This window comes from Corapipo altera, unplaced genomic scaffold (assembly GCF_003945725.1).
Source record: "Corapipo altera isolate COAL_440 unplaced genomic scaffold, ASM394572v1 49, whole genome shotgun sequence".
NCBI lineage: Eukaryota > Metazoa > Chordata > Aves > Passeriformes > Pipridae > Corapipo > Corapipo altera.
Genome location: NW_020884879.1, coordinates 12,110,877 through 12,127,199, shown reverse-complemented (window position 1 = coordinate 12,127,199; position 16,323 = coordinate 12,110,877). Strand labels below are relative to the sequence as shown.

Below are 16,323 nucleotides of genomic sequence, written 5' to 3'. Positions count from 1 at the left end.
CTTTCCTTCCAACATATCTAAAAACAAAACAGTAATTTGGTTAACCACAAGTATTACAGCCTTCCCATGATAAGGCTAGCTTCAAATCACTGAAAAATAATTACTAAGATGGCTTCTGTTGATTTTAAAGTACATAGTGATTTCCATTTCACTGACTATATTAATTTTGTTGATTCATTTTATACAAATAAAAACAAACCAGTCATTTAAATAACTGTTCTTCAGTGAACAGCTTTCTGCCTACTGACATGGAAGGAAAACCATGACACAGGAAAGCTACCAATTCTGTATTCAGGCTTTAGAACAGGGGTTTTGCACATCTGCATTTTTCCCCAGGGGGTGGGGAGGAGTTTTCGTTGACTTGAACAATATTCATTTCATCCAAACAGATTTCAATGGGAAATGCCTGCCTGTCAAGAATTTCATTACTACAGTCAGGGCTCAAACTAAGTACTTAATGGGCAAGTATGTTAACAATAACTTTTACCAGATAAAAACTTCACAGAAGTAGGCTAGCAGAGAATTTACTTGGCTTGCTACAACTGTCTGAATTACTGATTTTAATCAAATAACTTGAGTTATCATGTGGTTTTCCTCTAATTATTTCGTTTCAGCACTTACCTTTCTTCAAGCTATTCATCTGCAGTTCAGCACTTTGTAATAGGTTGCATAGCTCATTTAAGGGTTGAGCTGTTTGCATTTTACCTCTTCACTGATTAAAGAGAAAAAAATGTCCCAAGAACATTTAACAAGCCTATATATTCTATCAGTAAACCTTCTCCCAAACCACCTTCTGATGCCAAAAATAGGCTTGCTGGATTATCAGATGAAAACAAGGAATTAATGCTGGTAAAGACCACAGCTTTAGGGCACAGTCCACCTCAAGTCTTTCCTCCCACATCCCCAGCATCACTAGTCGTGAAAGATCTCAGTGACACTGTTTTTTGTTCCTTTACAGTCTTCTAAATCTTACATTTCCATTTCTATGATTTTCTTTCAAGTTGTTTCTGCTAGATGTGTCAGCTCTTGTCTTCAGGATAAAAACAATCTTATACTTCTTTTTGTCAGCGCTACTGTTTTTCATACCAATTTTGAGGAGGGCAGGGAAGAAAAATATGGTTTTGAAGATATACTCTGCCCCTTCCAGAGAGCTTCCTCCTCCCACCCAGAAAGACAGTGTACTTCTTCCCCTTGCCCAGCTTAGTCCCTGATCTCCCTTCTCCACCCTACAGCACCTCCAATGCTCCCCCCTCCTCTCTTCCACGGGGAATGTGGAAGCCTGTCCCAGCTGCTGAGCTGCTCCACCTACCACTCCTTGGCAGCTGCCTCTCTGTAGCGCATACATCTGATTCCCAGACCCACCTCATGCTGTGTGGAGCAGCGAACAGAAGCAGCCGGCAGGCAGCAGTGGAGGGGACTGCTGAGCAGCTGCTTCCCGCACAGGCCCAGGACACTGGCTAGGACAACTGTTTTTATGATTTATTAAGTGTATTGTAGCCTCATATCATTACGACTGCATTCCAGCAATTGTCTCCAAATATTTATGGGCAGAGCTACTTGGTATTAATTACTGACTGGTTTTAAAAAAAAATAAATTAAAAGTAAATCTCTGATATCTTGACCACTTATTCATTTGGTACCAAAACCTCTCGAATGCTGACTGAGAGAGCCACAGGCAAACAATGGCAAATGTGAAGATCACAAAAAACACTTTTTCAGCTGAAGTTTAACATACTAGCAGGTAGTCAAAGCTGATAAGCTACAGAGAATCAAGATGTTTTACCATTTTTAGTTTTTAATTAAAAAATGACATGGAAGCAATACATCGCCATTGAAATCTGGCAGATCAGAGACTAGGTAAAATAAAGCTTCAATTCTATTCAGCATTTCATTGAAGCCTCAGATTTTATTTCAGACTATGATTCACATCTGTTGTCTTCTCCTTGCATAAACAGTTGCCCCATGACTTCTCAGTTGCATTACTTAGTGCTGAAGAAGTTCACACTGGATATTTTTTCACATGTAAAAATTTCAGCTTTAATTTAAAACCACAAAACATTTTCTTAGAATTTAAAGAAAACCATTGGTTTGGTCAAAACAAACACATTATAACACATACTTCTTTCTCCAAGTTGCAAATACAAAAATTAATAATTTAAATGACAATTCTCACACATGCCTTCTATTTTCCCCTCAAAGGAACCAACATGAAAAAAAAGAGTAGGTATTCAGGTATTGTACTGTTGCTGTATCAAATTTCAGCCTATCCATAATGTTATCCTGTAAAAATTACGTGAAAGATGTTAGCAAGCTACCTGAACTTCATTTTACCTTCAGCCTCTGTACACCAAAAGAGCCACATAACCAGTAACAAACAAGGGAGTCAAACAGGAGCAACTATTTTGAAACCATAGTTCTTACGTATCCTGAAATGCACTTAAAGTCATTTAAAACATTTTCCACTAATTGGAAGTAGCTTACCTGAAGGACAGGCACTTTTTGTGGTGTGTTTTGTGGTGACTGGTGAAGCTGTGCCCAAGGCTGATGATGAGGATGTGGGGGTGGTGAAGACTGGTGATGTATCCCTGGATGAGGCTGCATGGGAGGACAGGTTGGCATTTGCTGTTGAAAAGACTGCTGTTGACTAGGAAGCTGCTGGCCAGATATTAGTCGCTCTTGTATTGCTTGTGGATCTGCAAGGCCAACACCTGGACAACCATTTGGTCTCATGTGCCCACCCATCTCCCGTGGTGTTGAAGACATACCCATAAATGGACGATTCTGTTGCATGTTTCGGGGGCCCATATTCCTTTGTCCAATTCCCATGGCACCAGGGGGCTGGTGTGACGGTTGAGGATGGGGTATATTTGGGTAACTGCCAACTTCCATTGGTATTCCAGCACTACCAGGTCTAACCTGTGGAGGAGGTGTACCTGCTGGATTACTCATTGCTTTCATAGGTGACATGGGAGGTGGAGAGGCATAAGTTCCCTGAGGCTGTGAAGGGTGCATAGTTTGCGTGTTCATTTGGTTAAGTGAGCCACTAGGGTGGATGGGCTGCTGGTGCATTAGTCCTTGACCACTGTTTGATGGAAATCCGACAGCATTTGGGTATCTTGGTACAGATTGATTCATTGGAGTGTTATTTGTAAGGCCTAAATTCTGATTCATCCCTGTATTATTAACTAATCCCTGATTAAGGTTACTGTAAGGATATCGAGAATACTGCCCTGAGTTGTTTATAGTAGGTGAGGGTACCGTCTGGCTCCGAGAACTAAAATTAAGTGTTTGTGGCCTAACAGCACCCTGCTGGGGAGGATTAGGGGAGAATCTGGGACTGTGGGCTACTGATTCTCCATGGAGAGCAGTGGGGGGATGGTGGTGAAATTGCTGGACTGAGTGTCGCAAAGAAGGTGCCATACTGGGATTCTGCTGGGGCACATGAGACAAGTGGCCAGGTCCTGAGGTGGCAATGAAAGGGTTTCCCTGATTGAGGCCTTCTTGGCCTTGAGAAAACTGGTTCATCCTCTGCTGCTGCGGCTGACTGTGCTGCTGCATTGAAAAATCACCACGAGCCATGTAGTTTCCCATCTGCTGCATGTGCTGAGGATGGCCCTGCCCAGGGGGTCCGGAGGGTGCCTGCGGCGGCTGTGTCGGTTGCGGCGGCTGCTGCTGCTGCTGTTGCTGCTGGTATGGTGCTCTTATCTGGTCTGGCACTTGAACTGCCCGTGGTCCCCACATGGAGCCACTGTCTACGAAGGGTTGCCCGTGTCTTTCGTTCTGCATGCCGGGATAGACTCCCATCTGACCACCAGCACCACTGCTGTGAGGAACCTGAGGAACCGGAGGGTTGTGATACTGCGAATGAGGAGACGCTATACCATTCCCAGGGGCATTGCTTATCATCCTGTTCGGCTGATCCATCAGGTGCATTTTCTGCTGTTCGTATTGATTATAGTGATCAAAATGGGTCAACTTGGCTTGATTTTGATTTGCAGTGGGATGATGAAGAGATGACTGTAAAGTGGGAAATCCTTGATCCATGGGCATTTGCTGCCCCATAGGATTCACTGTATTTTCAGGATATCCACATTCTCCAAGACCTTCCAACCCTTCACTGAAAATATTACCATCTTCTCCAAACAGACTCATCATTCCTGGATCTGCCATCTTTTTTCAGCACACAGCTCCTTGGAGCTACAACCAGAATGCTAGTCTGTGCTTCACCTCGGTGAGGTGTTTTGTCCTCAAAGCCTTTAATCCTCAACTAATCTCCTTCATGTCATTCCATATTTCCTTAATTCTTTTGGACCACGCAGTGTCAGGCAAAGTCTGGTTACTGCTCCTAGAAAAAGTGGGGGAGGGAGGAGAAAGAGAGGAAGATATTGAAATAAATAACATCAGGCAACATAAAGAAAAAATACTTGACTGGTTTTTAAACAACCCTAGCTAGTTTCAGCCCCCTGAAATACATCTTAAAAATCTATTTCACTTTACGAAGGATTCAATAGCTTTATCAGAAGCTTTATTATGATGGAGAGTTAGGAAGCAAGCAAAACACTAGCCTTAACCTTAAATTAATCCATTCACTAGACTTCCTAGTGCTCCCTTCTTGGGTGGAACAGAACAAAAGAACACAACATGCAGCAGCAGCAGCTGCCACAGCAGGTAGGCAGATGTATGAATATAGCCAGGCAGCCCATCTGCTGAACTAAAGCCCTGAAAACGCTCTAGTTACCAACAGCATGTCCTTAACCTTATTCCCTTGAGCTGTGTAATCAGATGAGCAAGCAGAAGCACCAAGTCTTACAATGAACTAAAGTTAGTTATACGGACAACAGATTTTTCAAGTGCACACAGACACGACCCACTAAAATATACCAAATCCCCAGAGTTAGCCTTCAGGAAAGAAAAAAAAATTTTTTTAACACTCACAGTTTATCTTAATTTAACAGATTTGTAAAACTGAAAGACAATGCCTCTTCTCAGGTAAACAAAACTATATGCTCCATTTGTGTAAGAAAATTAAATTCAAAAGCTTCATTCACAATCCCTATTCTAATTTCCTTCATGATGGTAACAGGGAACCAAGTGTCATTGAAGTTCATTACTCATCTTCAGGTTATCATGCTACTACTGCAACTACAGCACTTGAGAAGAACAGAGAAGTTTTGTTCTCTCCAGAATTATAATCTTGAATACTCACTCAAGAGAATTAGTAATGGTAAAAGAAATGAAATAATAAAAAGCAAACCTAACAAGGTACACACTTGGACTTGGAGGGCAAAAAAAAAAAAAAAAAAGCAACACACACAGTAACAGAGCAGATTCAGAAAAGTTCCCATTCAGGTTTTCCACAGGGAAGACTGCTCTGTTCTGACATGTGTCCCCCATTCTATCCCCTCAAGAACTTGTAAGATTTTGTTTGGATCCATTTACTATGAATAATGCTGTCTTTTCTTCTTATGATCAGAATTTTAAATGCTATGTCTTACATATCAAAATAAACTTTTAGACTAGTCAAGGGAGCCTATCCACACAGCAAATAAAACCAAATATTTTCGCATCTTTGTTATACTTTAGGAGCAACTTTACTTGCAGATACCAACTCACCCTTTAAACAGCAACCAAAGTAAAGAAGATTTACAAGTTTGTGCTTTCACATCTTGCATTTTGTAGTGGAGGAGAGATACCTTCAGTCACTTAGGATGCAAAATGCCAGGCCAGACTACTTGACTGAAGGTGATTTGTCCCAGACAAGTTTTAGGGAGAAAATATCAGCACATTTATTACCCTTCTTGTACCCACTGTCAAAAGGACCTTCTACAGCATGAAGCAGAGGGCAAGAGGAAAAGCACAAGCATTTATCACTCCTCTTAAAATAGCATTTGAATGTCACCTTTAAAACCACACTCTTAAATCTCTTTAGTGCTCAGCTGGGATATTAACACTTATATTCCTAAATCACTTGGAGGTAAACTCCTATGAGCCATCTTCATATCTCTAATACCTATTCTTTTCTTATTTCATTTCCATTATTAAGCAAAGCCATCTGTAATATTTACCACCTCTATCAGTTTACTAAAGCACACCCAGTAAGAAAGTTCCCACAACAAGGTGAGAAGGAACCTCCTTCACCACAAAAGAAACTTTTGCTATTAGATTGCTCCAGAGCAGACTACAGTCATGGTGAAGACCCCTGATTGCCTGAGGACTTCTGGCACTGCTACTGCTGATGCATCAGGACCTGCCAAAGCTGTACATCAGTGTGTACTGAGAGTCTCCACCTAATGGAATGGTCTCTTTGCTTGGAAATGCTAAAAAGCATAGCACAGAGATACTGTTACCTGCCAACCACTGATGTAATCTGGGCAATATCAAACGTGAGCCAAGCAGAGGATCTCACCCATCCTCTAATGTGTTTTATAACCACAGAGTTATGAACATGTAAGAATTTTCACTCATTATATAAATCATACCTGCTAAAAAAAAATCTTTTTTAAGACAAGCATGCTCTACTGTCCTGAAGAACTAATGAAACTTTCCAATAAAAAGAAATTAAATCCACACAGAGGAATTCTCTTTGCCATCTGCTATAGACAAAGTAACTGAGCATCTCCAGAAACACGGTTAAAAGCAACAAGCACACATTTGAATCCTACTGCTTTATTAACTGTTTTTCAGCTGACAAGCTAAAAAAATTCAGGCCAGTCAGCCACAGGTTACAGTCAACATCAGCTAACAGTAGCTATGCTATGACTCTCAGAAAATCAAATTAAAATAGGCTAAGGGTTTTGTTTTACTACACACATTATTTCTGCCCAGCTCACTCCATCCCAATGGAGTCTGGGCTAGGGACTGTCCTTTACAATGAAGGACATGTGCTATGGAACCAAGCACTCATGTGGCTTCCTCAGCACATGATCTTTCAAAAGAAAAGTAACCTTTAAGTTCATGATGTACTTTGTAAACAAACAAATTCATCATCTAAATTAAGAGCAAAAACACTGTTTGCCACTATGTATGATTTTAGATCTGCATTTTTACCTGAAGTGTGATTCGACTTCATGTTTGAGCTGTTGATGCTAAAGCTGTTAGGTTTGAAATAGAGTGTAAGACCTTGTTTAGGAAGATGTCTCAAATTGTAGAAGTATTTCTTCGGATTTAAGTTTCACTTTAAAATTAATGACCACAGCCCTTTACAGTCAGTTGTGCTCTTGCCAAACCTTCTTCCAACTTCCCCCAATAAGAGTCACACCTCTGATGTGATATATGGCTAACAGCAGCTGTTGAAGCATGAAAGACAGTAGCAGCTACAGCCTGATCAAAATAAATTAACCAATGTTTTGATAAGGAAACAGTCAATACTGGAATTACCTAACAACCTCTCAATAACAGGATAAATGTCTTCTAGATAGTTAAGCAAGTCATGAGAGTCAGCCTTATTTTAAGTTGCAAAAATCTCTTTGCTTCTTTCACCACAAGCAATATATTTTCTTTGCTTGAATCCTCAAAGCTAGTCAAAAAAACCCCCCACACAAATAAAGGCAGAACCTGCATCATCAAGCAATAATTCTACAATACTCAGCACGACTGTTCACTTCCCCATCAACGCAGACATACTATTTGATTTGATTAAATCAAATTAAATATTTTATTTGATTAAATAGTTTAAAAATAAGGGATGGTATATCTTCTTCTCCACATTCCTGTGACTTAAAATCACCATACAGAGAACCCGTGACTGTTTTTCAGATACAAAGGAAAGCATATCTGAACCCTTAGAAAGGTGGATTGCTTTAAAAAAGTGTGAATGTATGAAAGGTAGTGATTTTTTTAAAAATCATCTTAAACCATACAGATTCTGCTATAAAATTCTATCACTTTTCTGTTCCTGAACATGAAAGATTGCACTAAGACTGACCTAAAGAGTCAATGAATATATTTCCTTAAGGCTGCCTATAATACAGCCTGTTTCTGTTCAAACCAGGACACAGTCAATTACTTAACAACCCCGTTGTCTCAACAGACAAAGCTCACATTTACTCCAGCCTGCAACATTCCAGTCCTAAACAGCTAGATTTCAAATTTAAGTAGTAGTTAACCATTGCCCAGCTTAATATTTCAGACCTACATGGACTCAGTAGCCTTGGGCAGCTTCCCACTTTTATGAGTTGAACTAAACTGGCTGCTGCACACGCATAACCCGCCCGATCGAGGTTTTATTCCTTAAGCAGCAGATCCAGGCAGTCAAGACCAGGAAGCTGCAAAGAGCAGCACACTGATGCCCTCCACACCACCATCCTCACATTCTGCCACATTCAGATTTTGTAAAATCAACAGGTTCCTCGATTCAGCTATGGAGACTTCTATAGAAGAAATTTAACAGCATTTCTGGATGGCCATGCAGCAAGCAAACTGAATAAACAGAAGTGAGCAGACAGCTAATAATGAGTGCTTCAACCTTGAAAGACATGTCATGCAGAGTTGATATTTTTACAGCTATTAGTTGATATCTCAGACAAAACTCTTAAGTACTTAGACACACACAAACCAGTTACTCATATAATGGAACTATGCACCTACACACAATACAGTAAACAGCACAAATACCGTGCTATTTTGAAGAACTAGGCTAAAAAGACCTCTCATGCTAAAAAATGCCATGCCAAAGGTCATATTGAGAGCAGAGCCTCAAAATGTAGGATTAAACATTAGGCTACTAAATCTGCATTTAAACATTGCGTATTTAAACTGCTTTTCAAAACTGCTAAGCTCCTGCTGGCTGTTAGGGGTAGTAATTTAAGCATTTGCCGCATGGAAGGAGATGACATAAATGACAGCAATGAAAGTCACATTCTTATTTTACTCAAAAAATTGAAGGAAAACATTCACTGAAAACTTCGCAAACACATGTAACACCGTGACGACATAGAAAAAGGCATGACAAGACATTCAAATTGGGGAAGATGGCTCATGAGACTTCTACATTTCAGCTCATTTACCTACTGAGAGAACAGCACTGCTGATGCCAGGACAGTTATGCAAGTGCCTGACCACGTCCGTGGGAAGCACGCCTAGTCTCCTGCGTGCTCTCATGGCTGTCACAGACACCACGCATGGTACGTTCCTCCTGCATACAGATTAGCCAAAATATAAGACCAGAGCTGTAAAGTGACTGCAACATAGTTTCTGACTGCTGCTTCCAAAGAAACTTGGTTATCTGAACGCAATGCTTTCCTAGTATACACTTCACACAGTACAGCTGCGTTAAAAATTAAGTCTGTACAGTTTAGACATCAAAGGATGGCAGGAATCTTGTTCCCCCTCATCCCAGGAAGGGGACACGCAACTTGCAAAGATGAAAATAATGACCTGATGCACTTCAGAAATATTCTGCCTTCAGTGGGAAGCATCCGCAAATACGATATAAGCATTTCTGAAAAGTTTAGTTTCACATTTATCTTTCTGAAATTCAGTTAGTTCTTCACAGAAATACATATCCTTACAAAAATCTGCAGGGGCTGTCAGTGTCACTTGTTAAACTAAGAATTGAGGAGGGAGGTAGGAGGGAAAACCTCAGGTCCCTTTCTCAAAAGTCACAAGTTTTGCCTATGTACAGTCAGCTAAATGCCATGAATGCTATTCAGTAACATCTTTTGGGCAAGAAATCCATGAAATCCTAAGTTCCCCACATAATCGTTCAGCAGGAGCCAGACTGCATTTTATTTCCTTAATGCATGATGTACTTTGCTGAAGAACAGGCTTCTACCAAGGCAACTGAGGGCACAACAGCCTTCGAATATTTGGCAGCTTGTTGCTGTCAAGCAGCTGATGCAGGAATGACCAGCCTAGAGTTCAGCCTGTGCCACAGATTTGGAAACAATATCCTACGTCATTCAAGTTCACAGGAGCTCAGATATGAGACCACAACCACGTCACGTAGGAGGACTCTGATGCAAACCCACCGAGCCTCGTTGTTACATCATACAAAGTCATTTGCCACAACAGCTGGGCTGCAAACTCTTTTCCCTAACATGGGAGCACTGCTAATTTTAAGTCAGTGCTTATAACATGAAGTAAGAAGCCTCAGCATGTCTTTTCTTTCCAGATCAGAAGAAAAAGACAAAAGTCTACAGCCATTTATTACAAGCACATATTTAGAGGCTTTTAATGAGAGCAATAAGGAAACCAGAAAACCAGAGCAATAAGGAAAAGAAATAATGTTTTTTACATTTAAGTACATTACGAACATGAGTAGGAGGGGACAAGCCTAATCCAGAGACACTTCAGTTTTAGTGTTACATAACCTGGAATTTTAAGAGCCCTTTTTTGGTCGTATGACCACCCTCTCTCCCAACATAAGTTTAAAACACAGATGTGAAGCGGTTTATCTAAAAATAGTCCTAGATAAGCAAGTGAAACAATTGCAGCCACAAAAATATTTCAGGAATACTCTTCAAAACATTTGACAGAGGCGTTAACCTTGCAAACAACGCCATACAGGAGAGCAGTAAGATGCTTAACATGACCCCTAAATGACGTTTTACCATGACAAGGCAGCCGTGTAGCCAATATAAAAAATACAAGAAGATATGAAAAATTGTATGGACTACACGGCTGCCTTGTTTTGGTGGGTTTTGGTGGGCTGGGGACATTTAGCTGAGCGCTTGCTACTCCATGGCTGTGCGACGGCCAAGCGAGCACAAAGCCTTGGCAGGGCTGGCGGGGAGGTAGTGTCAGGGAGAAGACTTATATTGTCACCATCAGTCACCCAGATATCTCCCCGCAATTACATTCTCTTCTCAAGCTGACACTAAATCGGCCCGGGGATTCAAGAGGTGGGGCCAGCGGCGACCCCACTGGGGCGCTGAAAAAACACCCCGCGCAACCCGGTGGCTCCTGTTAAGGGCCGGGCTTTTTGAGCACCTACTGCAGTTGTCACTGATTAACCAACTTATCTGGCAATTTCCTACATTCTTTTGCATTTAAAAAGGATCTGAAAGGCCGAGAGTCATCCCTTGCATATTCCCGGGGGAGTGGGAGGCTGCGCCTCGTCCGGCTGGTGGGGCGCGGAGGGGCCTCCGCCACCCTCCCGCCCTCCTCCCCCAGCTCGGGCCTGCAGCTGAAAATAATTTATCTGTTCGCTCAGCCGGGCTCCCGGCATATGCGACTGGGAGGGAAACGTATCCATCATGGATAAACTTGAGCACAAAGACAGGCTGAGTGTCACAGGATACAAAAGGGCAGAGGTCGCCGCGGCGAGCAGGAGGGTTTGCGCAGGGCAGGGCAGGGCAGGGCGGCATGGCCGCCTCACGGCAGCGCCGGGCCCGGCCTGCCCGGCCGGTCACAGCCCCTCGAGTAAACAAAGCCCGAGCCACAAAAACCGGAAAAAACCGCTGTAAACAACAAAATAATCGGAGGGGTGACGCAGCTCTAAGTAACACGAGGCCTTTCCCCCTCCCTTCGCTGAAAGCAGCTCGTGGTGTTTACACCCAGAAAGCTGGGAACTGTAAAAATTCATGAGGTGGAGACTCAAATGTTTCCCAGAGTTTCTGAACATGTGATTTTCACCGAAATGTATTTTTTTAATCACAGGCAGGTTTTAAGACTTAATCGTATCCCAAAAGGCTATTTCCAGCTATAGAATTATGAGCACTTTAAAGTAGCCAGACCCCATATTTTACTTTACCTGTTACAAGGCCAATACAATCATGTTTCATTCATAGTTTATGAAGTCTGAAAAACCACTTGATGAAATTACAGTCTACCAATACCACACATGGTATATTTGTCCACGTATATTCTATAATCATTTCAATTTATGACTTGTACTTAAGAGTCATTTTCCTGTACATGTGTTCTTCATAAATACTGGTAGATCACAGTCTGTGCTTTTACAGGAACCACATATCCACACTCATTTCTGTGAAGATAAATACACCTTATGCATCCAAAGTGAAAAGCCAGAGTTTTCACAGGACTAAAGAGAACACACTTCAGGACTGCAGAACAAAATGGTAGTTCTCCCTTACACTCTTTATATGTGGCAAGAGGAATCATCCTACATCTGAACTTAAGCCCTCACTCAACTGCCAATACTGATGATCGTTTTTGCCCCATACACTTAAGCATAACTTTCATGATTGTTTCAGCAAAGAAAAAAATTATTACATATTACAACGGAAAAGGATTACAAATTATCTTATTCAGAAAAAAATGACATCACTGTTTCATATAGTATTTTAAATGAAATTACACATAGAATGGCTTGGGTTGGAAGGATCCTTAAAGATCCTCCCAAGCCCCGAACATGATCTATGGGATTTTACAAATTTTATCTTCATTACAAAGAAGACCTGCAGTACTACACTAATTATGTATTTTATCATATGTTATAGACTATTTAAATGAAGTGTTAAATTATTTCACTAACTTAAAATCAACCATAAAGAAAAAGGGTTGGGGAGTGAGGGTGTGAAGAAAGACAGTATGCTGCAGGACACAATGCAGCACACAGAGTAAATAGATTTCAGAAACCTTCATTTAGTGCCTAGACCATTGCGTGGGTCCAATAATGTCCTACAGGATATGGGGGACAGCTGAGACACAGGACAGATAACCAAAAGACCTTCCACAACTAGTTCATTACACTACTTAAATTTGAGAGGTAGGTTTGTTTGTTTTGACAAAATTAACATATGCACCTCGAACATTCTATTGTTTTTTTGAAGGATATGACAAAAAAGGTGGTTTATTCTTGGTCAGTGGAATGGAAGCAGGCTCTCACCTACAAATGAAGTCTGATTTTTGTTGTTGTTGTTGTTTTTTGTTGTTGTTTTTTTTTAACATAATGCCTGGCTCACAGTGATACTTATTCAAACCACAACATAAACAACTATACCAGGCTGTTCTCTGCAATGGAGAGTGGCAAGGGAAAAGAGTGTAGAGGTCTCAACTTCCATTGTATAAGACTAAGATATTTAAGAGTAAACAAACAGCTGCATTCAAGTCCACTTAGACATGGAAAAAGGGTGCCTAGACAGCATAAACAATAGTGCCAGAAGTTATACACTGAAATGGGGACTGCCAGATGAGTGCAACCCTTATCAGGCTTCATATGCGGCATGGCCTTTCTTTCCAGGCACAACTGAACTGAATGTTTTTCCTCTATAAAAGCAGAGCAGGTTCAAAGGGAAGAAAACCAAATTTTCTAGTGCAAAACTTTAATGGGCCTCCAGACAAAGAAGAAAAGTAACTGAGGTGTTTTCAAGTGTGTTGCCTAATTCATGTGCACTTCTAAGATGACTCCAGCATAGTTATGTTCAAACAAACAGAGCCTTCCAGGGCAAAATTTGTCATCTAAAGTTCTAGAACTATGCAATCTCACTCCCCTTCTCATCAAGATTTTGAAGAACTTGGAAGTAATTATCTTTGACTTGCAAACAACTGATCCAGTACCCAGAGCCACAGTCATTCAAACTACTGCAAGCAGTAGGAACACCTGACATTCATCTAACACAAAATCTTTTACACACAACAGCAAAGTTCTTGAGCTACCTTCAATTCTCCACAATCTTTGCAGAGATGGATGATGAACATACCAGAGCAGTGCTGCATTCATAGATCAGATATGAAAGGGAGTTTTTACTTATCTAAAAAAGAACTTGGAAATCAGTTCCACTTCATGGTAGGCAGCTCCATCTTCATTCAGAAAGCAGAGCTAAACTTAATTTTAAAATGGGAAGCACTATTTTCAGTGTTCCTAACGATTCACATTCTGTTTAAATTTACCTTTCAAGTTTATCAATCTTGCTGCAGCATTTACAGAGAATTAGACATTTCCAAGCCCTTTTAAATTAAAATAAATAAATAAACCTCCCCCCCAAAAAACAACCAAACAAACCCAAAACAAACAAAAAGACCCATTTCCACATTGCCGTCCTCTCAACAAACACAAACATTTATTTCTACTCACTAGAAAACTGTGAGGTTAAAATTTAGTGTGGAGTGCTGGGGTGTTTTTTTTGTTTCGGGTTATTTTCGGGGGGGTTTTTTGTTGTCATCATTTTTGTTGTGTTTCTTTAAGTAGGAAAGGGAAGAAAATTGAAGAAATGGGCAGGCTGCCTAAAAGTTAGACTACTATGTTAAAGCATAAGAAATAAGAAGGCTTATTTTGATAACTTTGATTGCAAACTTAGCTGAACTAGCAATTACTTTCTTTCGTGTTTGTAAATACCTGAAAAAGTGATAGTCTGACCGATAAAATGGCTCATTAAAAAAAATCCCAAGCAAAACCAGTCAAGTGGCAAAGATCCCAGAACGACAGAACTCAGCACTCCTAAACAAGTACTATATGAAGATTGCTACCACACAGATTTGTGTAACCAGCCAAGTTTAGAACTATTTCACTTACTATTCAGAGTCCGGTTCTCAGAACAAGACCTACAACAGCTAGTGTATTATCTCAGCTATAGTGCAATGCAGAAACACTACTAGCTAAACAACATTTCCAAATTTATTTTATCTCCACAAAAAACCCATCATTCAGAATAAGATAGCAAACGAAAGACTGAAAGACTATACTATGTTTTACTTAAGCATCTACTAAATGGCATTTTTATAGCATAGACTTAGATCGCCTGAACCCAACAGTACAGTGCTCAGCTGAGGAAAATGCATGGATGAGGCTCTGCTAGAGATCAACTGATTTAGAAGTCACAGGAATTAGAAGCAGATTAAATACTTATGCTGTATTAGCAAATATTATTTGGACCTACAACCGAGACTCAGGTAACGGTTTAATTAATGATGCTTGCAAAGTAATAAAATCTAGCTCCTTTTCCCCCCAATTATATATACTATGTAAAACTAGTTATGAAAGTAAAAGTACATAGAAGTACTTTAAGGGGAAGATGAACTGCCTGCTGTCACTACAATACCTCCACAATGAGCTTTCCTGTCCCATGTTTTACAGTACCTTTTAAATTATTTTATCTGGTCACAAAGCATTATCAAAAAATCTGAAACACATAAGAGGATGATTCTTCCTTTCCTACCCTGTTCAGCACCTGAAATCCAGGTACCTCCATGTGTTTTCAGGCAACAGTTATCCCTGAGTTTAGTCTTGAAATAGAAGCAAGAGAGAAGATCCCCTCAGAGAAGTACATGTTACGTACTCTCGACTGAGACTGCAGCTTCAAAACAAAGCAAGCAATGAAACATCACACCTCAGTAACAGCCAGTCATCAGAATCAGGCCCCCCTGGACACTGTATACCAGTGTGCCAAGCTTGGCCAGGAACAAGTTATTCAGGAAAAAAAATTCTATTTGAGAAACTTCTGTGCTTACCACTCAAAAATACACAAAGACTTAATACATAGATCTTCTACCACCTGCTCTTTATGTAAACTGTTAAGGAGGTTCTTTTGTCTGGATGTCCCTCAAAGCCAGGTCTCACTCCTCGGCGTAAGGGACACTAACACCAACTGCACCTATCACATCTCCACAGCACCCAACACGTTCTGCGCAGCTCTGCAAGTTACTCAAAAACCAAAAGTGAAGAGTCAAGCAAAAGACACGGGAACCAGTGTAATCAAGAGATGCCTGCAAGGCAGTAGCAACAGCTGTCAACTGGATTTGCTCATTGGGATTGTCAGGAGTCCCAGCCTGCTTCTGAGCATTCAGGTAAGCCAGCTGCCACCTTCCCTTTCAAATGAACTCCTCACTAGTCAGCCATGACTCTCACAGCAACCCTGGGTTACAGCACAGGCACTGTGATCATATTCAGAAGCTGTTGCTACCAAAACCTAGAAATATTTATTTAAAATTTAGACTTCTTTTTGTGTGTCTTTTTTTTTCCTCTGGGGAAGGCTGCATTTGTGTTTGATTTGTGGCTACTTTATAAATTAACTCTTTTACTGTTAAAGTAACTCTTTCTGACACCTCCACATAAAATACATACTTTTAGAATGAATAGAAGATACTACGAAACAAGAATTACTCTGTATCTGTAATCTCCTTAGTAAATAGTAATTGATGCATTAGATAAAAAGAAAAACCACCAAGAAAACCCAAACAAAACCACTTAAATATCTGTGTGCTTAAAAGGAAAAATTCCCCTATTCTTTAGGGATCTCAAGATTGTAAACAGCATCACAGACAGGAGGGATTATTACATTTTTCACAGCATCAAGATGCTCTATGAAGAAACAGGCTACATCACTTTTTCTGTTTGCAATAAACATGTAATTCAATGTAGTTCATTTAAACCAGGAGAGTCAGCTCCCTGGTATCAGCCTGGTCCACAAATAGCCCCTGTTG

At 40.6% G+C, this 16,323-nt stretch overlaps 1 protein-coding gene across 6 annotated transcripts in view; it reads right to left on the bottom strand.

Moving 5' to 3' along the window:
• Nucleotides 1-16,323, bottom strand: part of CHD7 (chromodomain helicase DNA binding protein 7) — a 129,713-nt gene that overhangs the window by 84,860 nt on the left and 28,530 nt on the right. For all 6 annotated transcript variants that reach the window (XM_027638449.1, XM_027638455.1, XM_027638454.1 and 3 more), the window contains one exon: nt 2,482-4,345. In XM_027638449.1, the coding sequence (XP_027494250.1) occupies nt 2,482-4,170 (1,689 nt within the window). In that variant the 5' untranslated portion in view covers nt 4,171-4,345. The remainder of the gene's footprint in view (nt 1-2,481; nt 4,346-16,323) is intronic.